General features: G+C 32.8%; 3 protein-coding genes across 4 annotated transcripts; all 3 read right to left on the bottom strand.

Annotated features, from left to right (window-relative positions):
- Positions 1-43: 43 nt before the first annotated feature.
- On the bottom strand, positions 44-4,990 carry LIN2 (Coproporphyrinogen III oxidase). Its single transcript, XM_007049016.3, has 8 exons — positions 4,291-4,990; positions 4,107-4,182; positions 3,497-3,591; positions 2,861-2,944; positions 963-1,050; positions 730-854; positions 537-635; positions 44-400 (listed from the first exon to the last, which is right to left on the bottom strand). The coding sequence occupies exons 1-8, from the start codon at positions 4,852-4,854 to the stop codon at positions 332-334; spliced, it is 1,200 nt and encodes a 399-aa protein (XP_007049078.3). The 5' UTR covers positions 4,855-4,990; the 3' UTR covers positions 44-331.
- A 960-nt stretch (positions 4,991-5,950) lies between these two features.
- Positions 5,951-12,362, bottom strand: LOC18612294 (methionine aminopeptidase 2B-like). Of its 2 annotated transcripts, XM_018114020.2 has the most exons (12): positions 12,183-12,362; positions 11,509-11,673; positions 10,484-10,520; positions 10,287-10,394; positions 9,906-10,005; positions 9,624-9,769; positions 9,444-9,535; positions 9,211-9,305; positions 8,193-8,289; positions 7,410-7,553; positions 7,090-7,307; positions 5,951-6,222 (listed from the first exon to the last, which is right to left on the bottom strand). In XM_018114020.2, the coding sequence occupies exons 2-12, from the start codon at positions 11,660-11,662 to the stop codon at positions 6,112-6,114; spliced, it is 1,302 nt and encodes a 433-aa protein (XP_017969509.2). In that variant the 5' UTR covers positions 11,663-11,673; positions 12,183-12,362; the 3' UTR covers positions 5,951-6,111. The 2 variants fall into 2 exon arrangements, with proteins under 2 accessions (XP_017969509.2, XP_088666703.1); XM_088810577.1 differs by lacking the exon at positions 12,183-12,362 and having other exon boundaries at positions 11,509-11,707.
- An 8,845-nt stretch (positions 12,363-21,207) lies between these two features.
- On the bottom strand, positions 21,208-23,106 carry LOC18612295 (aspartic proteinase NANA, chloroplast-like). The gene is made up of 2 exons (XM_007049021.3): positions 22,484-23,106; positions 21,208-22,021 (listed from the first exon to the last, which is right to left on the bottom strand). The coding sequence occupies exons 1-2, from the start codon at positions 23,104-23,106 to the stop codon at positions 21,208-21,210; spliced, it is 1,437 nt and encodes a 478-aa protein (XP_007049083.2).
- Positions 23,107-24,415: the final 1,309 nt, after the last annotated feature.

Below are 24,415 nucleotides of genomic sequence, written 5' to 3' on the forward strand. Positions count from 1 at the left end.
CACAACAGGATAAAAATTCCATCTCAACGTGAAGAGCGAGATATTATCAGATTCACAATATTATTAGCACTGTTGGCCTCTAAACAATATGTGTATTACAGGAATGAGAATCATGATTTACAACGAAGACTCCCCTTTCACCTTAATACGACAAAACCACCAAGCTAACTTACAACTTCTGCCGCCGGATGACACTCCCTTCTTAAGAAGAAACGAGAACAGGAAAAACAAAAACTAAAAAGTGTAGGACCGAATGGGAAATTTCAAAATGATACAAAGAAAGTCAAAAGGGTAAGTATCAGACGCATTCCTTAGGGTTGATGCATTAAGATCAAATCCATTCCTTAGGATTGATGCAGGCATCTAATAGTTTCCACTCTTCGCTTCCCTCTTCTGGTTTCTGCATGTCAAACAAAGTAAAAAAAAAAAAAAACACCCTCTCATTATCAGTTCAGATACGTTATATTGGTAACATATCACATTGAACATTTATGCAGAATGATTCAAAGAACTTTTACTTAGGGCACAAAGCTTACATGATCATATTCCCATCGTGCAGTTAAAGGGAGAGAAACAAGAATACTTTCAATTCGACCTCCTGTCTTCAGTCCAAATGTTGTTCCTCGATCATAAACCTGTCGTTAACAAATCAAATATAATTTAACGGTCTGATTTAGAGAAATCTAAGATGTCAAATCTGTCTAATTTAATTATAACTGGATTCAGTACCAAGTTGAATTCTACATAGCGACCCCTTCGCAATTGTTGCCATGCCTTGTGGCTCTCATTAAAAGGTGTATCCTTCCTTTTCTTGACAATTGGTATGTATGCAGGAATCACAGAATTTGCACATTCTGCAAATCAATAGTAAATGGTTTCATTATAAAAAGTGTAGTCCACTGCAATTGCTATTTGTAGGCAGCCAACACTCAAAAAGAGTGATCTCAGTCTAGATGAATTACCAGTGGCAAATGAAAGAAGCATCTCTTGATCATAGTCATTTAGATCATCAAAAAATATTCCCCCAAGCCCTCGTCTCTCACCTCGATGCTGCATAAAGCATTCAAAGTAAACATAAAAGTTTAACAATTTAATCCTCCTATAAATAAATGTAGAAAAACGTCAACAAGAAATGATGACGTAAAGAAAGCTTCTCGAAAATGTATGATCATCATGGTAGATTACTGATGTTACTCAAAACTACCAAGCTTCCACCCTGAATAACACCCCCTCTATCTTATCTCTGGATGAATGTTTCAAAGGATGCACACTTTTAGACAGAGATAAATCCAACTTCATATACTTTTATGTTGAGTTTCCAATATATAATACTAAAGTTTAATTGTCTTTTAATTATTATGTTAAATCCAATATGAGAAATAAACAAATCTAGAATTCTTAAAATAATACTAAAGTTCAATGGCTTTTTATTATCACTGCAAAATAAAGAAATAAAAAGCCTTAAATCACAGCAAACAATATTTATTGTCAGATATCAAGAAAAGGAAAACATTACATGTAATGGGACAGAGAGAATTCAAAAACATCACTATGGTAAACATAAAAGTGACATTAATCAAACTAAGACTAGGCAAAACAAATGGCTATTTGGTAAATCATTTGAACATACTTGGAGAAACACATTTATTGAGTTCAAAATGGCAAGCGCACCATGGGGTATTATGCAAGCACTTATAAGTTATAACCGGGCTTTACTACTATTTTACAAATTGTTAATACATAGGATACTATATAAATAATATTGATTATTATGTCTATGAATGAGATGAGTTAGTTAAAGCAGGCGGAAGGTGAATTTATGAAAGCTGGATTGAGAGGTAATTCAATTCTGTTAGAAATATGTAAGCACTATATCCTTATTATATGAGCAGATGAGTGCTCTAAAGCGCTGCAGACCAGAATTCTCAATCATTATTATATTTCATAGTAATCTATTCATAAAGAGCTATTTGTGGACAAAACCTATATGCATCCATCATCCAGAATGCTGACCAATAACCATCAATGTTGTCAAAAGGCATAGGATGCACTCTAGAATCTTACATTGCCCAATGCCCAAGGCACAAGGCACAAAAGGAAAAGAAGCACTCAACCTAGTGATGTAAGGCTCTAATTTATAAAAATTTATATACATATATAAGAAAATTATATTTATTATATTTAATAAGCTTAAAAATATGATTTATAGAACCCAAACATTTGGCTCAATAGTTAGTGCATGATCCCCCTGCACAAGGAGCGAGGTTTGAACCTCCCCTTCTCCTAAATCAAAAAAAAAAAATGATTTGTAAATGAACATTCAAGACTTTGCTTCATTACATTACCTAATGTATTTCAAAAATAAGCATTATCATAATTATTTTCCATTTCCACTTTCAACAAAAAGTTGTGCATGAACTATAGTACCCCATTTTTTATTCTTGTTGAGATAGCATGTATGAAATGTATAGTGAATAAAAGAAATTACAAATTTAAGAATCCAAGGAGACATTCAAGCCAACCAAGCTTGTTATGTGCCTTTCACCTTAAAAAATGCATGCCTGAGTGCAAAAGGCATGTGCGTAATCTAAGATGTCTCACCCAAAGCATGCGAGGAGCTTTAGTTGATTTACATTGCACCTTAGCACCTAGGTGCATTAATACTTGCTTCCAGCCTCAAACATTAATAGCATCATAGATCCCAAAAGAAAAGGGTTGACAATCACAGCTTCAATGCATTGAGTGGCAAGATAGCCCATTTTTATTAATTCAGATGCTATAACACATAATCCTAAAACTGAAAGAAAGTAAATAAGAAATATAAAAACAAAAATAAAAAAAAAATCTAGCAAGATCATACCTTAATGTAAAAATAGTCATCACACCATTTTTTGAATCGGGGATAAAAGGATGAATCAAATTTATCACAGGCCCTTTTTTGTATCTACACAAGAAGGTCAATGTTAGCAAAAGAACATTCAGCAAAACATTTCATTCCTCAAAAAATATTTTACAAGATAGAATTAATGTTCTGCACACACACTCACAGGTATAGTTATTATTTTTGCAGTTATCTTTGCGGCTGACATGTAAAATGCACTGGCAGTAGAAAACATCAATCTCCAACTTTTTAATGAATCTATATTAATATGTAAAAGAAACACAGGTTACAGCTCTTAAAAGGATTTCATCCTTGTGCTTTCTAGTAAATCTGTAAATAGTTATTTAATAACATGTTAAAAAAAAGCTCTGTTCAAATTCTCAAATTTCTTCAAATTTCTTTGATAAGATCAATCTTTTACTTTCTCAAAGTGAAACTAGCAGTATTTTTAATCATGCTAAATGCAGATGCCTGAACTTTTAATGTAGGGTAGAATAGAAAAAGCATTTGCCACAAGACCAAGAAAGATATATGATTTAAGGAAAAAAAACACACACAACAACAACAACAACAACAAACAAACAAACAGAAAGAAAGAAGAAAAATCCAACTTACTGAATGGAAGTGCTTGACATCCTCCTCAAAGATGTAAGCTGGAGTCAAATCAGTTCCACCACCAAACCACCATTGCCTAGGTGCTCCAGGAGCATCTGCACATTTTCAAGATGAGTCACCAACTAGAACTTATACCGCTTTGCTTATCTTAGAAGACTAATGCAATGCATAATCTCAGAGTATTGAGAAAGCAACTCAGGAAAAGCAATGCAAATTGAAATCGTCAAGAAAATATTCCTTTTTGTTTATGAAGAACAAGTACCAAAGTGGACCATACAGCATAACAGCCATTGACACTGAATTGCCAATGAGAGGAAATGCATTATATTTGCTTGATTTTATGCTGACGATAACATATGTCTAGCTAATGGAACCAATCTCTAGGAATCAGGTAACACCATAAACTTCCAAGTTCTAATTATATATCATTCTGCTAATTTTGGGAAGTAAAAAAAATCAACATACATAGAGAAATCATTACATAGATTCTTCCTGTCCCTTTGTTGACAAATCAGGATGCTGGGGCGACATATCAATTATCATTTAAATTACCATATTAGCAAGCAAGGTTCAATAATTTAATAATAATAACTAAGAAGAAATTAAGTACCTTTAGAAGCATCAGTTTCAAAATACCGATAATTAAAGTGCAATGTAGGAGCAAACGGATTCTTCGGATGCAAAACCTGAAAAAAAATGAAAACCCAAAATGATAATTATCGGCACTTTCTTCTTTCAACGGCACTGAACCAAAATTTGAAAACAAAATAAGAAACTTGAGAGCGAGTAATTACCGAGCTGATTCCGGCGGCGAAAAAGGGAACCGGACCGGGCTTCAGATCAGTAGCAGCAGCCTTGGCAGCTCGGTATGCTTCAGGGGGCATAACTCCATAAACAACAGAGATATTAACACCAGCCTTTTCGAAAACAGCACCGTCTTGCAACACTCTGCTGATTCCTCCACCGCCTCCAGGCCTCGTCCACGAGTCCTCCTTGAACTTCCCGGTTCCATCGAGAGCCTCCAGGGCGCCGCACACGCTGTCCTGCACCTCCATTATCATGCGCTGGAAGCGGGCCCTGATGGAGCCGTCATCTTTGCCGTCAGTTTCACGGAGGAAAGTGTGGGGCCGCTCGGATATCATAGTTTCTTTCTCGATGGAAACGGCGGAGGGTGTCATGAGTTTGCCAATTGGGTAGTTGGGTGTGGTGAGGGGAGTGAAATGGGTGAGCCTGGTGGGGGTGGGGGAGGGGCAGAAGCGTAATTGGGGTTGCTTCGAACAAGAGTAAGAAGAAAATGGGAATAGAGATAGAGAAGAAGAAGAAGAAGCAACAGAGAGAGTTGCTGTTGGGGGTGGCATTGCTAAATTTTGGTGATGGGTGGTGTTGATCTTTCTGTAAACCGGGGACAAATTGGTTCTTTGTTTTTGAGATTGCGTCCGAGGTTTTTATGTAGTCTGTGAGGAAGAAAGAAAGGGAGGATGATTTAAAGCAGATAGAGTTGAATGAATGAATGATGTGATAAGGGTCGGCCCACAGTGTCAGTGTGTTGGTTGGTTTAGCCGTTGGTATTTAGATTTCCTCAGCAGATTTACTCACGAGTCACCCGTCACCCCCAATATTAGACTAAACTCTTCTCTTTTGCTGTACAAAGAATTCTGAGAGTCGCAATTTGCAGTTCGTCCTCCACAAAGGTCAAAACTGAACAGCCATCCATTGGGTGTTTTTCGAGGGTTTGGGTCAACGGATTAGTGCTCACACCCGTCAGGTTGGTTTTGCATAATGGATTTGTTCCTTTCTTACTGATACAGCTTTCCGGACTTCAAAAGATTTAGCCAGAAGTAATTAAATATTGTTTGCTTCTTTGGACTTGGAAATCTTCTTATGACTACGTCGTCGGACGTAAAACATTAGAATTTGAGATTTTTAATTTAAAAAATTTAAACTTAGATCTAATCATATAAAAAAAAGGCAAGATTTATAAACCGTTAATTATTTTTAATTATATGAACCAAAAAAGAAGAAGAAAGGAAGACTAAGCTTGTATGAGCTTATATTCAAATACTACTTATTAGGGTTATTTCAATATTAATATTAAAAAATATTTTACACTTTATTTTTGAACTAAATTAAATTTTAAAAAGATAAGAGTCAATCCTAGCTAGCAATTTTGGGCAAGTTACCATCATTTTATACTCGTTACAGATTATCATTAGATTAAAAAAAATAAAGAGTAAAAGGGTTAAAAATTTGGTATCTTTTCTCATTACCTAGCTTTCCCTCCCACAAATCTTTTTCAGTATTGAAAGGAAAACGTCCAATCCATGTCTATTGCTCTGCTATTCACTTCTCTCCTAGCCTTTGACACTCACTGTTTTTCCATCTTATTCTTCCTACCAAGTATTGCCTAACTCAATATCTCATCTTTCAAACGTGGCACACCAAAGAGCACAGAAGTGACAAACATAGAATCCACTACTTCGGGGCTTCAAAACACAAAAGTAGAGTTGCTAAAATTACAGTAAATTGTAGTACAGTTAAAGCTTCCACTAACTCATACCCAACGGAAAGAAATATGCAAGGAGATGATTACTGACAAAACCTTTTGCTTTTTCCCCTTAATAGTCATCACCTCTAGATATAACTTCTTTGCAGGTTGGCCGCAGTAAGATGGTATGTTCAAACTGAGAGACATAGCTACCCTTAACATCACACAGAGGAGGATACGGCTGCAAGAAAAAGTACAAAGTTCAATAGTCTCAACTCGCATTTCAGACCACATCATGAATTAAGAAAAAACAAGAATACTGAAGTTTAACACTATAAAAGATAGGTTCTTTAGCCCTTCGTGATCAATAATTTTGTATCTGTTCTGCATGGCACAAAAACCAACTCAATATCGACTCCAATTTAAACATATATCATGTAGAATCATGAACCGACAAAGCATAGTATAGTTCAAAAACTACTCAGCAACACAAATGAACCTGTCACACCAGCCCTGATCAAAAGTGGGTTTCAGAATTCCCATTATGTAAATTATAAAGCACAAACCACATTGAAAATTACAAGACAATATTGAATGTGTTTTGGAATAGAACAATGTATGTGTATGTGCCACCAGCATCAGCATCATATTGTGGACTGATTTCTGAGGAATCTGTCCTAAATGTTCACTAAATTAATTACTATTAGTTAAATAGAAAACTGCATGAAGGCCAAGTCAGCTGTTGCTTGTTTAACACCTATTACTCATTCATACTTATTTGTTTTCAGCGTCACCATTAGAACTTGCTTTCTCTGAAACACATTCATCTCTATATGGATGGACCCAAATCACTGCCATAAAGCTAAATGATAGTAAAGTCATGATAAGACTATCCAGTGACTCCAGTCCACATAGAAGCCCAATTTACACCAGAAAGCCTTGAAATATTGAAATCAGAGTAGGGTGGACATCTATTTAGAAAGTTGGACAAATGCATACCGTATATAGAAAGGAAGGCCATCAAAAAGTTTTCAATAAGGACTTGAAACAAAGTGCAACTCCAAAAATTTCAAAAAAAGACAGTTGAAGACCAATGGCAAGAAGATACCTGAACAATGCCAGCATCACATAAATTTTTCAGTGCCATCAGATATTTGGTCTCTCCCAAGCGATCTAAATACCGTCTACAGAAGGCCAATGTAGAAAAGTTCTTGTTTATTGTAGCTAACAGCTGCTTAGCTCTAGGCAACCTCAGAGGAATGTGTCCAACATCAAAATTTTTCATATAATGGCTGCACTCTAAATCTTCTCTAACATACCCTTTCCCTGCACAAAAATGAATGACCGGTTACACCAAAGGTCATGATATACACCAACTGCCATCTATTATGCAAACGATTCAGTTCCCTATCAGATGAGAATCATTACCTGTAGAAGCAAAGGTTTCAATGGCAAAAAATTCACCCTCTTCCATTTTTGTTTGCTCCCCTCCTTTCACAATAGGAACTGATTTTCCAGCATGTATCTGATAGGGCCCAATGCTGTGTCCATTCAAGTTTCGGATACTTTTGACTGCCAATGACATACAAATCACCTTATAAAAAGTTTATACAAAGACAGATATCCAAAGGACTCTCGGTGTATGTTTAAATAATTTTCATTTAGCTATTAGATCATATCTGTTTCAAAAAAATTTCAGCAACTCCAACCATATGTTGCTTCCAGAAAAGGAGGAAGGTTCAAACAAATGGTGATATATGCAATTGGCAGTCCAAAATGAGAAAAGCTTGCTGAAAACCATATTAAAATCATGTCAATCAAATGCAATTACCAGTTGTAATTAATGTCCATTATATATATACTCATGAAGGTTTTTGATGTCACTTAAATGCAAAACCACCTATATATTGTTTTCGTTTACTCATAGGTATGTATCCAAGGAAATTAGAATTATCACAAATTTCATCTTGCAGACATTTTCTGTGTTGACACCACTCAATAAAAGCCCACTTATTTGTACTTAATGATGATAATAATTAACAAAAACTAAATTTGCAGTGGTGATAAAACAAACCTACATTCTTTGAACAAGGATAAACTATCTAACTTGTCAGTTATCTCAAGCACATGCACAGACTAAAAGCTGAGTAACAGCAATTTTCCCACAATAAATTGTATTTAAATATTCAAACTTTCTCCAGAATTTCATACCTTGAAACACCTTCCCATTTATTTCAACCTCATATGATTCCATCACCTCTTGAATTGCAGCACCAACATCACAAAGACGGACATCAATACCAGATTCCTGACCAATTAAATGACCATCAAAGACACGATCTCTTTGGTATATATTTCAATGAAATTAGTAAATACTAGTGTAGATAAAAGAACCTCAAAGATCGTAGACTACAACCATAACTCCACACATACATCAATATATCACAACAAATTCAACAAGAACAAAAAAGAGATGATAGTTTAAATGTGGAATCATTAAGAAAGGAAGAACAGGATATTTCTTTTATTGGGCTTGATGGTTCAGAGGGAAGGAAAGGTTGGTAGGGCAAAAAAGGTACATCAGAACCGGCTGTCTTCCACCGATACAAGAAAGAGAAGGGAAGCAAGCACAAAGTATAACAAGGAAAAATCCTTTCCTCTTGGGACATTTTTTGATCACCATATATTTCTGTACACATTTAAGTGAAAGATTTCAGTGCACCTTCAACCTAATGCTTCCAATTTTAAGTCCCGTTTGATTTCTTTTCAACCATATCAGACAAGATTATTCTAGCTTCTCTTTTCTTACTAGTTCTCTCCTCTCAAACATGCTGAGCTAACAGAAACAGTGTGCAGAACAATACACAACAACATTTATATACTGTATACATCAAACTTAATTACAGGTCCCAAACTTTTAATGAAAAGAATGATATAATGGTAAGTTATGTACATGTAGATATGACCTATCACAGAAGGTGGTAGTTTCTAGGAGACATCAAGTTCCAGGATTCATTTAGGACTTGAATTAACTGAGACTAGAAGAGATAAAATTTGACAGACAAAAAATGGCTGAAATTTCTTTTCATCCATCAGCAACTTCCTAAAATTAAAAAAAAAAAAAAACATGTTCAAGAATAACCTACTAAGGGAAATATATTTAATCACAAGAAAGTCAAAACCAAGACCAATAGCCATACTCTCTTCAATAGGCTAATGGATCCAGTACCTTGATGCCTGTATTGGTTGCTTCACGGGAAGCTTCAAGAAGCGGATCATACATAGGATTAAATGCCACTGTGAAGGCACAATCAACTATATATCCTGCAAAACCAATAACTCATGTTTGATAACAACCCCAGTTCAAAAGTATGTAATATCGTAACCACAGAGGAAATTATGTAGCTATACAGCAAATAGACCGGACCAAAGAAGAACAAGATGGAGCAACTATGGTATTACCATCAATATGAGTTCCAAAATCCAACTTCATCACATCATCATACTGAAGCACAGTCTTATCTCCAGAATTGGGAGTCCAGTGAGCAGCAACCCTGACCCAGGAAAGAGGTGAGTATAGATACAGCCAATTAAAGGTAAGTGTAAATAGTAAATGCATCAAATGTCAAACATAAAGCTAACCAGTTGAGAGAGCATCCAGTAGGAAATGCAATCCCTGCTTGCAAACCATTCTCTGAAATTAGCTTGCGAACTGTGTTCTCCAAGGTCTCACACAGGTCAGTCATTAACAGTCCAGGTTTCAAAATGCTTTTGATATATTTCCGAACCTAAGAATGTGTAAGCAATACAGGTTAAGACCAAAAACCAATAGCAAAAATCCCCAAAGCCAAACTTGCCCACATTGAATAATATAAAAATTTCTTATCAAGCAGAAAAATATATATTTATAAGAAATATATAGACCTGACGATGGACTTCAGCTGCTTGGCGGACAGCAGTATATTTTGGCTTTTCAAGGCGCTCCAATTCTCTCTTCTCCTCAGAGGTAGTCCTCCACAAATTACTGATAAACCAATACCAACAATAAATATTCAAGCTTCACACAGACAAATTTAAAAGAGATCACCTTATACAGCATAAATTTTTACATTTATATCAGCAAAGACAAAAGAAGATGCATGTGCCCCCTAGGAAGCCCTTGTGTCACAACCTAACCTTTGTATTTTATTATAATTTAGAAGAAAAAGAACATGCACTGAACAGATTCCTTTATCTCAACTTCGGGAATTAAATATAATGAATACTTGCAATTAAAAGTAGCTTCAATAAAATGGCATGACTCACTCATCTTTGTACTGTTGAATTTCACCGTCTGGAAACTCCCTAGATGGGAAAAGCTCAACAACAGGAATAGACGGTGGATTAGTCTGCTTCAGTGGCTCCTTCTTTTTCCTGTGAGTTACAGAACATAATATTGTATAACTCTCAACTGAACATCTTCATAAGAAAACAACTTAATAAAGCTAGAATCAGGTCCTCACTTGCTTTTATTTTTCTTCTTTTTCTTCTTTGCAACTTCTGCTAGGAAACAGTTTTAAAAAATGCAGAAAAATGCATATATTAGCAAAAAACAGAGCAGTTGAATTTTATAAAACAAAGTAGTTAAATCACCTTTACAACATGACATTTAAATTAAAAAAGCATCATAACTAAGCTCCCTTAAAACTCAAAACTACAATCAGAAAAATACCATTGAAACATTAAGCCTTCGAGCGAAGCACTATCATCTTATTCGAAGAAAAATACCTTAAATCAAAACCAAATGGATCGGGAATTGGAGGTTGGAAAGATATAGAAGCATAATCACAATTTAGGCATCTACCATTCTCAGTCACATGATAGATGATCCTGTGTTAATCTTACAACATAATAATAACTTTCAAATATTAACATTTAGAAGAGCAATTATACAGCTAAGTTCCTACGCTACAAACCCATATTGCCAAGATAGAACTTATCCTCTTTCAAACCTGCACTCCCCACAAACAAAATAAAATCAACCAGAAGCTTCCCTCACTCTTCTTTTCCAACAAATCTGTAGATTGTGCCAATGTTAATGTACATAGTGAAAATGTTGTTATTTTATGTTTTCTATCAGAGTATGAAAAGCTCACACAAAAGACTATACTAATGATTTATTAACTAGATGAGTACAATATAACCGTCAGTTTGGGAAGAATAGACAAAAGCATCACATTTACAAAGAAAATGCAATCATTCTTAATTACCACACACAGAAAGGATCTTAGTCTCTTAAAACCTGCAAATCCCCTTTATATGAGTTGCTCAGTATCATTTAACTAGCATTTGAAATAAGTTTATATAATTTGGCAGAGCAACTTAAAAAGTTACTTGGAGAACCTCTTGTGGAAGAGAATCACGCAGAAAACATTAAAATGCCATTGCAGCATTTACTGAATATGAAAAATACATAAATGATCGAGACAAGCAGCAGTATGCATACAGTAAGAAAAGCTATAGAATTATCCAACAACAAATTCATCACCTATTCCCCCATCTTCATCTTTTTGCATTGATGAAGAATTTTCAGAGACCTCATCATTGCCATTCGAAATCTCTAATTTCTCAATGCCATTTGAAGTCTCTAACTCCTCAATTTCTCCCACACTAACTTCATTATTCACGTTTTCAGTCGCCATTACTGCACACCCTGTTTGTGCAAAACTCATCAATGCAAAATTCAAATTGTTCAAGTGACATAAGGATTGCCCAAAGTTTCCAATTTGAAACATGATAACCACAATTGAACAACAACATAATACTTATTGGTCAATAAGCTGTATAAGTCTCTATTTACAGTATAAATATCTCCAGTGTTCACAAGCAGTAGCTAAAAAAAAAGCTAACTTTGCCACTGCCTCCAGAGACACCAGACACCACCTTGTGCACAGGTGTCGTATCCGCATTCATACAGACACTCCGGGATACGTATCCGACACAGTTGATAAAGGCAGAAAAAGTAAAAAAAAATATATTTTTTCCGGACACGGCATGGAAATGTGATCAAGGATCGAACCGACTCCGTAATAAACTGTAAACCCACTTTTTGTTGTATTAACTGAAATAGTTTAAAGAACATAAAGAATGAAAATTCCTGAAAGAAAGAAAAAGAAATTAGATTATGAAAGCAATAGAGAGCTCAGAGAGAGAGATGATTACCGGATTATTTCGATCGGGAAAAACGAAACAAAGCTCTGCAATTAATCCCTTTTTGTTAGAATAGATAGAGAGAAATGAGGAACAAAAACCCTCCCCAGGAACGGAGAAGTGAACGAATGCAAAGTTCCTCTCTTTCTTGCAGCGTTTACTTGCTGCTCTTTTCTTTTAATTTTCTACCTTTCTTTTGGGTTGGGTGGGAGTCGAAGTGATATAAGGGGAGCCCATTTTGTTAAACTTTGGTTGGGCCTTTTGTTGATTCGACCCAATTACACAGTTTGGTCCAATACCAATCCAAATTCTATTTAGGGTGCGTTTATTTTGAAGTAAAAATTTTTTCCGAAAATATTTTCAGGACATAATGGCATTTGAATTACTGAAAATGAAATCTTAAGGAAACAAGTTCTACGAGTCAACGGGTAAAAGTCCTGTTTACTGTGAAAATTGTTTTACTTGTTTGAGGAACGTAAGATAATTTCTACCACGCTAAAAAAATAAGACACTGTGACCTAAAAACTTTTTATTTTTTTTAAATAATAAGACATTATGATCTAAAAGCCTCAAAATGACATGGTTTGAAATATCCATATTTTTTTTCTTTCAAAATAATAAGATCCCAAGATAGCATCCTTTTATTTCCTTTAAAATAATAAGGCATTGTAATCTAAATGTGATGGGCATTTTAGATATTTCATGTTTGTCATTAACATTATTCACACGTTTTGACCAAAATATTTATTTCAAATATCAATGGACATGGGCAAAATTTAAGGAGGTAGAGGTATTTTATCTTATTTTTAATGTTGAAAATTAAGTTTTAGAGATTATAGATAATTAATGACTATTAATATTTTCAGACTTAGAGAATTAGTTTTTATATGTTATGAAATAAATCTTAAAAGAACAAATAAAGATAACTTGAAAGAGTAATTAAAGAAAAGAAAGAAAGTATTTAGGGGGAGAAAAGAGATCTTATTGAAGTGTATATTTACAAATGAAGTGAAATGATCTATTTATAGGCTAACAACCCCTTGAATAATAATCTTAATCTAATTCTATATAAGAGTTCAAATCATATTACATTTCTTATATCTTACCTTTTAAGCTGTTTGACTTGGTTTGCACCTCCTGAGTCATAATATAATGGACATTCACATATTTATTCATAACACTCCCCCTTGAATGTCCAATTGTATTAAGAATATGCCTCGTTAAAACCTTACTAGGAAAAAATCTCATAGGAAAAAAATCCTAGTGAAGGAAAAAGAGTACATAATTCTTTTCAAGAATACGATTTTGAATTACTACCTCATTAAAAACCTTATCAAGAAAAACCTAGTGGGAAAAACCTTGATGAAAGAAAAAGGTACAATGCATATTTTACTCCCCTGATGACTGCATTATAGAGATCTTTAAAATGATACATTTCAACTTTTTAACTGTTACAATAAAAAGGGCTTTGGTGAACAAATCTGCTAGATTGTCACTTGACTGAATTTGTTAAACAATAATTTCACATTTTTCTTAGAGATCATGAGTGAAGAAGAATTTTTGGCGAAATATGTTTTGTTTGATCGCCTTTAATGTATCATTTCTTTAACTGTGCTATGCAAGTAGTATTATCCTCATATAACGTTATTGGAATTTTCTTCTTGGTTGACATGCCGCACATTTCTCGAATATGTCATGTTACAAATATTAACCAAACACATTCATAACTTGCTCATGAATTGCTAAAATTTCTGCATAGCTAGAAGAAGTAGCAACAACAGTTTGCTTTATAAAATGCCATAAAATAGCCATACCTCCATATGTGAACAAATAACATATCCGGGACCGAGCTTTATGTGGATCAAATAAATATTCTGTATTTGCATAACTAATTAAAATTTATTTTGATGCATTTGAATTATATAATCCATATCCATTGTTCCTCGAAGATATCAAAGTATATGTTTAATTTCATTCCAATGTCTTCGAGTTGGAAAAGAATTATATCTTGCTAATAAATTCACAACAATTGCTATATCAAGTCATGTATTGCTAGCAAGATACATTAATGCTCCAATTTCAATAAGATATGGTACTTTAGGACCATGAAGTTTTTTATTATATCACGAGATCGAAAAATGTCTTTTTTTCACATCTCATAACCTTACAACCATTGGTGAACTCAATGGATATGCTAACTCCATATAAAATCGTTTTAGCACTTTTTGCTATAAAATTAGATTAATGGACAAATATTCCATTTGTCAAGTGTTTAATCTAAAGACTCAAACAAAACTTTGTTTTTCCAAGATCTTTCATCTTAAATTCTCTCTTTAAGTAATCCACGGTTTTAATAACTCTTCAAGAGTTCCAATAATGTTCAGGCCATCAACTTAAACAACAATTATAATAAATTCATATCTAAATCCCTTTTATAAAATGCATGGGCATATAGGACTATTACTATAGCCTTTTTTTAAAAAATTTGCACTAAGGCGATTATACCACATGTGTCTGAATTGCTTTAATCCATATAAAGATTTATTTAATTTAGTCGAGTGAATTTCTTGAGAGTTCAAATTTTGTGCTTCAAGCAACTTAAATCCTTCAAGGATTTTCATTTAGATATTGATATCAAATGAGCCATATGAATAGGCAGTAGCTACACTCATTAGACGCATTTTCATTTTCTCATTTATTGTCAGACTAATTAATATAGAATTGTTATTGTGTCCATCACAGAGAATATCTTTTTTAATATTTAATACCAAATCTTTGGGTAAAACATTGTGTGATAAGTCGTGCTTTATATCTCATAATCTCATTTTTCTCATTTCGTATTTGCACAAATACCTATTTATATCTCATTAGTTTTACATCATTTGATGTACGAACTATAGGTCCAAAAACTTCACGTTTTGCAATTAAATTCAATTCCACTTTGATTGCATCTTTCCACATTGGCCAATCATTTATATAAGTTCAAAATCTTCATTTTTCTTTCATAATAGTGAGCTCTATATTATATACAAAATATCATCGATGTTTATTTACCGATTCCATCTTTTCTCATCATGCAATAATTTATTAAGATATCTTTATTTTCACTAATTTCAGGTACTTGAATTTCTTCTGAAATTTTTCTCAATTATGTCAAGAGTCTCTTCTAGAGTTTTCTACTTCCTCTTTCTGACCATCTCAAATATTTGCTCCTTTTCTTTTTTGAGGATTTACCTTTGGAATCAATTGGTTTCCACGCTTCTGGCGTGCCTTGTCCTACAGGAATATCAATGCTAATAGGAGCATTTGCAGTTGGTATATAAGATTTAGTTATTCCCTTTAGGTCAGTAAATACGTCTGGCAACTAATTTACTATATTTTGTAAAATAATTATCTTTTGAACTTCAACTTCATATTGCTTTATGTGATGATTAAAACTAGATAATGATAATTTACTTTAAGAAATTTCCTCTTTCAGCTGCTTATTTTCTCTCATTAATGTTGAAAAAATTGTTTCATCAAAATAACAATTGACAAACTTTGTCATGAATAAATCTCCTATCGATAGTTCTAAATATTTAATTATAAATGGAGATTTGTATCCAACATATATTCCTAACCTCTTTTGAGGACCCATCTTTGTGCGTTGTGGTAGAGCAATTGAAACATATACCGCACATTCAAAGAATTCTTATATAGGAAATATTTGGTTCCTGACCATAAACCAATTGTATAGGGAGAATTTATAATAACTCGTTTGGCCTGATGCATACAAATACTGCTGCATCCAAAATGACATGCCTTCAAGTCAACATTGGGAGTTTGAATTTCATAAGCTTGCAATCAGTTGGAAGCATTTAATAAATAATTCTGTTAAACCATTTATGTATAAGCATAAGCAATAGGCTGTTCAATAGTTATTCCAACTAATATGCAATATTAAAGGCTTGAGATATAAATCCACCAGCATTATCAAGACAAATAATCTTAATTACATAACCAAGAAAATGTGCTTGCAAATGAATGGTTGCAAATGCCAAATTGCAAGCTATAATAAGCACACATGTGACCATCTAGTCGATGCATCGATTAAAATCGTAAAATATCTAAATGGTTCACATGGTGGATGTATGAATCCACATATAACCTTGAATATTATTAAAAAAACATAGGGAATTCAGTTTCAACTTTAGCTGGTGATAGCCTTATAATTTACCTTCAGACCAAGCAGCACATAAAATTCATTAGATTGAAAAATCTTTTGGTTTTTCAATGAATGATCATATAAATTTTCAATCAGTTTCTTTTGCATCATTATTGATCTGAGATGGTCCAACCGGTCATGCCAAACATCAACATCATTAGTAAACTTTTGGTTTACTATGAGTTTCAATTATTCTAATATTTGTATAGTTTAATTCTGAGAACAAAACGAGTAATTTTTTTCAACACACACTTTCTACTTGAGAGAATTGCAATATAGAGGTATTAAGTGTCTCCTTCATTCGTTGTCTCAATATGATATCTATTCAAACAAATATCTTAATAAACTTCTGTGAGACTTAATAGAAAATAACACATCCTCTATTACTTTATTCCTCTAGGTAGTAAAATGTTAGCTCTTTTAGAGCCTTCAATTAATTTTGTACTACCAGATATTGAATTGACATTGATTTTTTTTTCTTTTTGTTGTTAAGTAGGAAAAATACTTCTTTTCTTTAAATATAGTGTGTTATAGCAATATCTACTAGATATATATTTACATCATAGATCTTGGATCCAACAATACGAATATCCATATTTACAAGTAATAGAGGAACTAACATTAAATAAGAACATATATACAATAAGAAATTTAGAAGTTAAAATGAAATAACATTAAATATATAATTAAAATACATAATAAAAACATATCCTTTAAATATAATAAGAACATATTAAAGCATCTTCATAATATAGTTATACTAAAACATATCAATTACTATTAAGTTAATTCTCGGATATTCCCATTACTAATTAAATGATCAATTCCTTCTACAAGACAAGAAAATCAACCATGAATATTTCTGTTACCAATCATATAATCAAGTCCTCTTTCAAGATGGATAAATATCTTGATGTGCTATATCAACATGGCCATGATTAAAATCATCACAAGATGTTATAGTTTTCGGTGATGCTTGATTCAATTCAAGATGTACAACAGGTACGTAACCAATGGTCTTTCATGCCACGTCAATGACAATATGTTTACTATATTCTTCTTTTTTTTTCTTTTCATTATTCATCCACTTCTAGTGGGTTAAAAGTATTCATCCACTTTTTTTTTTTTTATGGATTATTCACTTCTGGTGAGTCAGTGGGTTACAGCATTCATCCACTTCTAGTGGTAAAATTATCCATCCACTTTTAGTGAAAAAATTATCCATCCACTTTTAGTGGAAAAATTATCCTTAGATTCTAATAGTAAAATTATCCATCCACTTCTAATAATAAAATTATTCTTAGATTCTTATAGTAAAATTATTATCCACTTATGGTGGTAAAATTATTATTAGAATTAAAAAAGTGATAGTGTAAATTATTATAACGACCTCTTCCATATCCATGATCATAACTATTAAATAATGTGGCATTTACTTCAGGGAATAGATAGATTCATGACAATGACCATAAGTATTAAATGATGTCGCATTCACTTTAGGGAATAGATAAATTTATAATTTTTTTTATTAATAGCTTGTTTGTCACATTCACTTCAAGGAATAGATATTGTAATTTTTCATTAGTAGTTATATTATAGAAAATTCACTTTCCAATCAAGGGACAGAATATAATATATACTATATGATAGTAAAATTCATATTAAAGTTGATTTTTAGAAAATAAAAATATTAAAGAGATATCAAGTCACTTACTTGATTTATTACAACCAAAATAATTAAAGATCAACCATTGAAATTCTTTCAAAGCTTGGAGATGATGAAAACAAAATAATAACAACACTTACCTGATTTGCTAAAACTATAAATCAAAACCAAATCGTTGAAATCCATTTAAAGCTTGAAGATGATGAAAACAAAATAATTTCAAAACTTGAGAGATCAGAGAATCGTGCTGATAACGTGTTATGAAATAAATCTTAAAATAACAAATAAAAATAATTTGAAAGAATATTTAAAGAGAAGAAAGAAAGTATTTAGGGGAGAAAAGAGATATTATTGAAGTGTATATTTACAAATGAAGTGAATGGGTCTATTTATAGGCTAACAACCCCTTGAATCATAGTCCTAATTTAATTCTATCTAGGAGTTCAAATCATATTACATTTCTTGTAACTTACCTTTTAGGCTGTTTGACTTGGTCTGCACTTCTTGAGTCATAATATTATGGACATTCACATATTTATTCATAACATTATATCATTTTTATAATTTTACGATAGGGAAAATATTTTTCAAAAGATGATCCAAATAATGAAAAATATTTTTGACAGTTTATTCAAACAACAAAAAATATTAAATTTTCCTAAAAAATATTTTACACAAAAAATTTTTTCCCTCAACAGCTTATTTTACGGTTATCAAATAGACTCTAATTTTTAAATCCAAAAAATCAAGATATGACACTTAATAAAAATTTGTCACACTTTTTATTAATTTTACATTAATTTGACTTGGTAAGTATTGCTATGAATTTTGCTAAAGAGAATCCTAAGGACATTTGGAAAGATTATTATATTAAATAATATCGTACTCTATTTGTTGAAATGTAGTACATTGATCGTTAACTACAACATTTAATATAAAATTATAAGACATAATACTCAAATAAGCTCCTAAACTATTTAAAATATTCAAATAAATTCTTGTTCTTTTATTTTAAGTCAAACAAGTTTTTATTACTAATGATTGACTAATTGTCATTTATCAAAATGTCACTTATCATTCTATATCCACATAACACTAATATAGCGATAATGTGGAGGTGAAAAATGCCACATAGTCATGTTATTGTACTAAATTAGCATATCACATTATTAGTAAATATGATATGTTAGCATGCCACATCATTGTTAATTATGACATGTTAGCATGTTACGTCAGTGTCACACGGTATAGAATGATAAATAATATTTAAATTAAGTCAATCACTAATCATAATGACTTATTTGACTCACAATATAAGAAAAATATTTTATTTAGTTTAAAATAAAAGTATAAGAGCTTAATTGAACGTAATAAAAGTTCAAAGGCTTATCATCTTATTTGGTTGTATAGAGATTATGTATTTTAAGTATTTACTTTTAATAAAAGACATTATTTTTCTTTTGTAAAACTTGTATATAACCGACTAAATAAAATCCATGGAATTATATATGTTATGCAAAATGAATTGTAAAGTGTTATAATTATGAAATCATTATTGCATGAAATTAGATTTCTTAAAAGTTCCTAGATAATATTTTGTAAAGAACTAGATATTGATAAAACCGAGGGACTAGCATAATGTTATGTTCCTCATTTATAAAGTGTGTAATTGATCTCATAAATTGAAATATGGGATGCATGAACTAACATGCAAATACTTGTTACATGAACAAATTCATTAAACATGACCCACAATGAGAATTTTATTTGGTATTATTACTCAAGTATCTATGGAATAATTTATCATGTGACAATCGTATAAGTGATCCTTTGATTTCAAATCATCAGGTTGCCTTATTTGTGGACTATTATACTTTGTACTATTTAAAGTGGTCTTAATCAAGGATGCTCATAGAGAGATGGACATTGGGTGCAACATAAAGCATATGAAGGTAGCTGAATGATCAATAAAAGATTTATTATCCTAAGTGATACTAGAGAGAATATTCAATTATTTCTTGGAATATCTTAACTCGAGAAAATCCTTGGTCAAGGTAGAATGAAAATCTGAAAAATGATTTTTTTCAAATTTCATTAAGGAGTTAAAAGACTAGCTACAAGAACAAAAATGGCAAAACAATAATATGGTATAGACACTACAACATGTTTTATTTCTTGTCGATATATTAATTACACAGTAAAACTATGCACAAATATGTTGAGTCAAACCACTGTCATTCTTCTTGACACTTAGATAGTTATGATGTATTACTCAATGTCAATCTTGATTTATAACTATGAATTAATCTATTTGAGAATTGATGATGAATGTAAAACACTTTAATTCATCTAATCTTAATTTATCTTAAATTATATTTATATTTGTTGTTAACATATTAAGAATCTAATGAATTACAGACATTAGCACTAAGAGAAGTTGATAACTTACAGCTAATTGGTATTCCTCCATATTCTTGGCTGTGTTTGGACTCCTTGTGAAGAGGGAACCTTGGAAGCCTGATCTCCCCTAGCTAGCACTAGGCTCTACAAGTATAAACTTACTGAATCTGCTTTAGCATAATGGTAAGAGACATTCTTGTGAATCACTATTAGAGACTGAACATTTAGACAACTTGTGATTTGCTGCGATCCGAACTCAATGCAAAGAACTGTTATTGTGTAAAAACCTTGTGATTACGACTCCAAGATCTTAAGGTATAATGATTTTTCTCCTCTAATTAGGTTTTATATCTATTAAATAACAAAAATTTGAATTTACTTAGTGAAAAAGTTTTAAATTTCTATTGCCCTTGTGATTTGATTGCATGTCTTTTCGTCAACAAAGGACAAACCTGATATGTTTCTCCTTTACACATATACGTGTGTTTTTATGTGTATCATTATTATTTCTTTTAAACTAAGCTTCTCTTGAAATGGAAATGATTTGATCCAGAAAAAAATGGAAAAGAAAAGAAAAGGGTTCAACGATTACATAAAATCCATATGGTAAGTACTTCACTTCACTTCACTGAATATACATCCATGATAATGATACACCTGAAAGCTGCAGACAAGACTTCCAATAAATAGAGTACTCCAACTCTAGGATAATTCCCAAATTGGCTTTAAAAGAGTAACTCTGAAGGACTATAGTTTTATTTATATGATCAGTCAAATGTACAGCTTGAAGCAGCAAAACCCAACCTGCTATTTAAAAGATCAAATTCCCACAAATGATTTTGCTGCAAAATATTGCCAATCACGGAAGGTCCAGGCCAACTCGTGGATGAAAAGCCCAGACACTTCACCGCTTCTTCAGCATCGATGAGATAACTTTTCACTGGCGGCACCAACTTAGCTCCATCAGCAAAATGGAATGCCAGTTTTGGCATCAATGACTCCTCAAATCCTGCAGCACTGAAACAATAATCGGGCCCCAAGTTCAGTTCCAGTTTCTTGAATTTGCTTAAAGGGGCCTGAAAAGCAGCTATGACTTCATCAAATAAAGGTTTCACCAGGTATGTTAAGCTTGAACCTGAGTCCATAATAACCCCACCGTCACCCTTAACATCCCATATATATGATGGGATATCCAGCATTTTACCATTTACTGAGATGCCAGAAACATTTACTGCATAATATGGATTTACTATTCCAAGGATCAACTGCGTGAATTGCATGTTTGGCAATGGAGAACTAGTAACTCCTCCGAAGACAAGAAAGTTGACAAGATTACTAGGGCTCAGATGATCAACCAAGCAGTATGAAAACTTGTCTCCAAACTCCTTAGCTGCTTTCACTGCAAAAGAGTGCTGGTCAAAACCTAACCCCATCACTCCATCAATGTCATGGAAATTTCCCCGTATTGCCTCGCTACACCCGACCATTACGTCCGTCACTTTTATCTTTTGGCCGCCGCTAAGGCGGACTTTAACAGTATCATTTCCAAAGATTCCGACCACTCTGGTGCCATCTGCATATCTACCAACAACGTAACGTTATTTATTAGCCAGAGGAACATTGGGTAATTTTCATGACGAAAAGAATTTTCTCTAAAAATTTCTTGATTAAATTTTCTTTTACAAATTTTTATAGTATACAGATAGGTAATTTTCATGACAATATATATTGAGAAATTCATTCTATCTTACATCAATCATATTATTAATCATTACACCAAATAAGACAGAATAAAAATTGCATTTTACTCTCATTATACATCAAATCGCATGCATCATATGATCCTATCTAGCTAGTATTTTTTTTTATCTTAGTTAATTCCATCTAAATCATATCTTATAGAACCAGGATGCCTATGGGTTTAAAAAGGGAAATTAAGAAAGGAATGCAAAGCGAACAACAATTAATTGGCAGCATTTTGAAAGATTTATGCAGGGGTTAATAGCAAATAGAAAGGAATTAAAGGCGACATAGAAGATCTACCTGTAATCATAGGCACAGGGAGCCATTGGCGTAGGACAAAGGGCCAAAGAGAAAGATTGTGAGAGCTCAACCTTGCAAACGTCAGAGGAGCATGGAATTGGCTTAAAGGTACGTGACTGATTAGCGTAAAATATCCTCTCATGAAGTTTGGTCCTGTCCATGGAAAAATTCTTGCACTTGTAACTGCATCTCATCCAGGTAAGACTGCTCCCTGTATCCGCTATCATAATGAACTTCTTTGGAGGGCTTCCTACCCTGAACGAAACAAAGTATTGCCCTGTCCCTATATCAGCGGCCGATCGCATTGGGAGCTCTACCAGATTGCTGCTTCCCATCATCTTCATCTCGAAAGTCATCCTTCTTGGGCCTAGCCTTTGCGAGATTGTATGTAGCCGAGCATTGTCGCTGTGGACGAGCTGTTTTATGCGCTCTCTTGTACTGGTTGGGGGCCCCAGGGTCGTTCCATGGTCTTCTCCAAGCTCAGGTGAATGCCTGTGGATCAGCTTAAACCGAACCTTCTCATTTGGAGGAGTAATAGCTTCGGAAGCATGAGCCTGAAAGAAGAAACTATGATTGAAGAACAAGAACAATGAAAGGAAAACGAGGGAGATGGACCTCTCCATCTTTGGAAGGGTGACAAGGAAAACCAAACACCGGTCAAAGAAAAAAACGTACCAAGACACAAAAGATAGAAGAAGAAGAAGAAGGAATAAAAAAATTGGAAAAGAAAACTAACAATGGAGAGAGATTTAAGCCGAACTTGCGGAAATAATTACACTTGTTAATGTTTGATAATAGCAATGGGGACAATTTCACAATCCATAATGGATGATCAATTAACTCGAGGGGAAAAACATCATTGTCCTAGCTATATCTATATGCTGACTTTTTTGCTTAGAAATCTGACGTCTATCAAAGGATGGGGATAATTTGAAAACTTGGTAGTCATGTAAAATTAAGAATCTCAATACGTATTTTGATAATAACTTAAGTTGAATGTAGAAGAAATGATTAATTGTCCATTTTGTTCGGTCGGTCATAATCTAATAACAACTTATCAAATTTTCAATATGATGACGTTAGGATACATGCTAATTATGGTATCGGTTGCTGAGTTGGTCCATCCAACTCAAAATTTTTTTCCAAATTTTGAATTTAGTTCTTTTATTTTATTAAAATTTAGATTTAAATCCTTTATTATAATTTGTATAAATTAAATCTCTTTATTTTCAAAATTTGTTAATGTCTATCCAATCGTTAAAACCGTCAAGCTTTTTTTTCTAAAGTTATTGACTTAAGGTTGTGGTCAATTATACTGACCTGATGTTAATCATTGATCCTAATAGGTCAAATTTTGAATTTAGTAGTTGTATTCTATCAAAATATTGAGTTGAAAAAACATTCCAATTGTGTTTGAGAAAAAGAGATGGAGGAGAACTAAAAATTGTGTGATGCAGAGAGAATTTTAGGACAGTGTTCAATGCGAAATTTGAAATAAAGATTGAAGAGATTCAATCAAGTTAGTCAAAGAAATTGTTGTTAACCTTTTAAAATCTTTTTTGGGGAAAATTTTTTTTCTTGCAGTTTCTAATTTCTATTTTTTTTACCTCCATTTGTGATAGCCATAATATCTGAAGAGTAGAATTTAATGAACAAAATTAGATAGATGATTTTAGGAGTTCATTTTGTAAATGGGCCTCATGCATAAAGCGTTTCTGAGAATGACCCTCCCTATAATTTTAATTGTTTTTAGCCAAGAGAAAAAAAATTAGACAACATTGTCCTTAATGAAACTGACACATTCGCACTCATTCGTTTGGCTCCGCATCTCGACCCGAAACTTATTAACAGGTCAAGTATGTTTATATGGACCATAACTCCTCGGTTTTCATCGAGAGATCGTACATATCCTCAGAAGCAATTCTATCAAAA

This window comes from Theobroma cacao, chromosome 1 (genome assembly GCF_053813885.1).
Source record: "Theobroma cacao isolate CCN51 chromosome 1, ASM5381388v1, whole genome shotgun sequence".
NCBI lineage: Eukaryota > Viridiplantae > Streptophyta > Magnoliopsida > Malvales > Malvaceae > Theobroma > Theobroma cacao.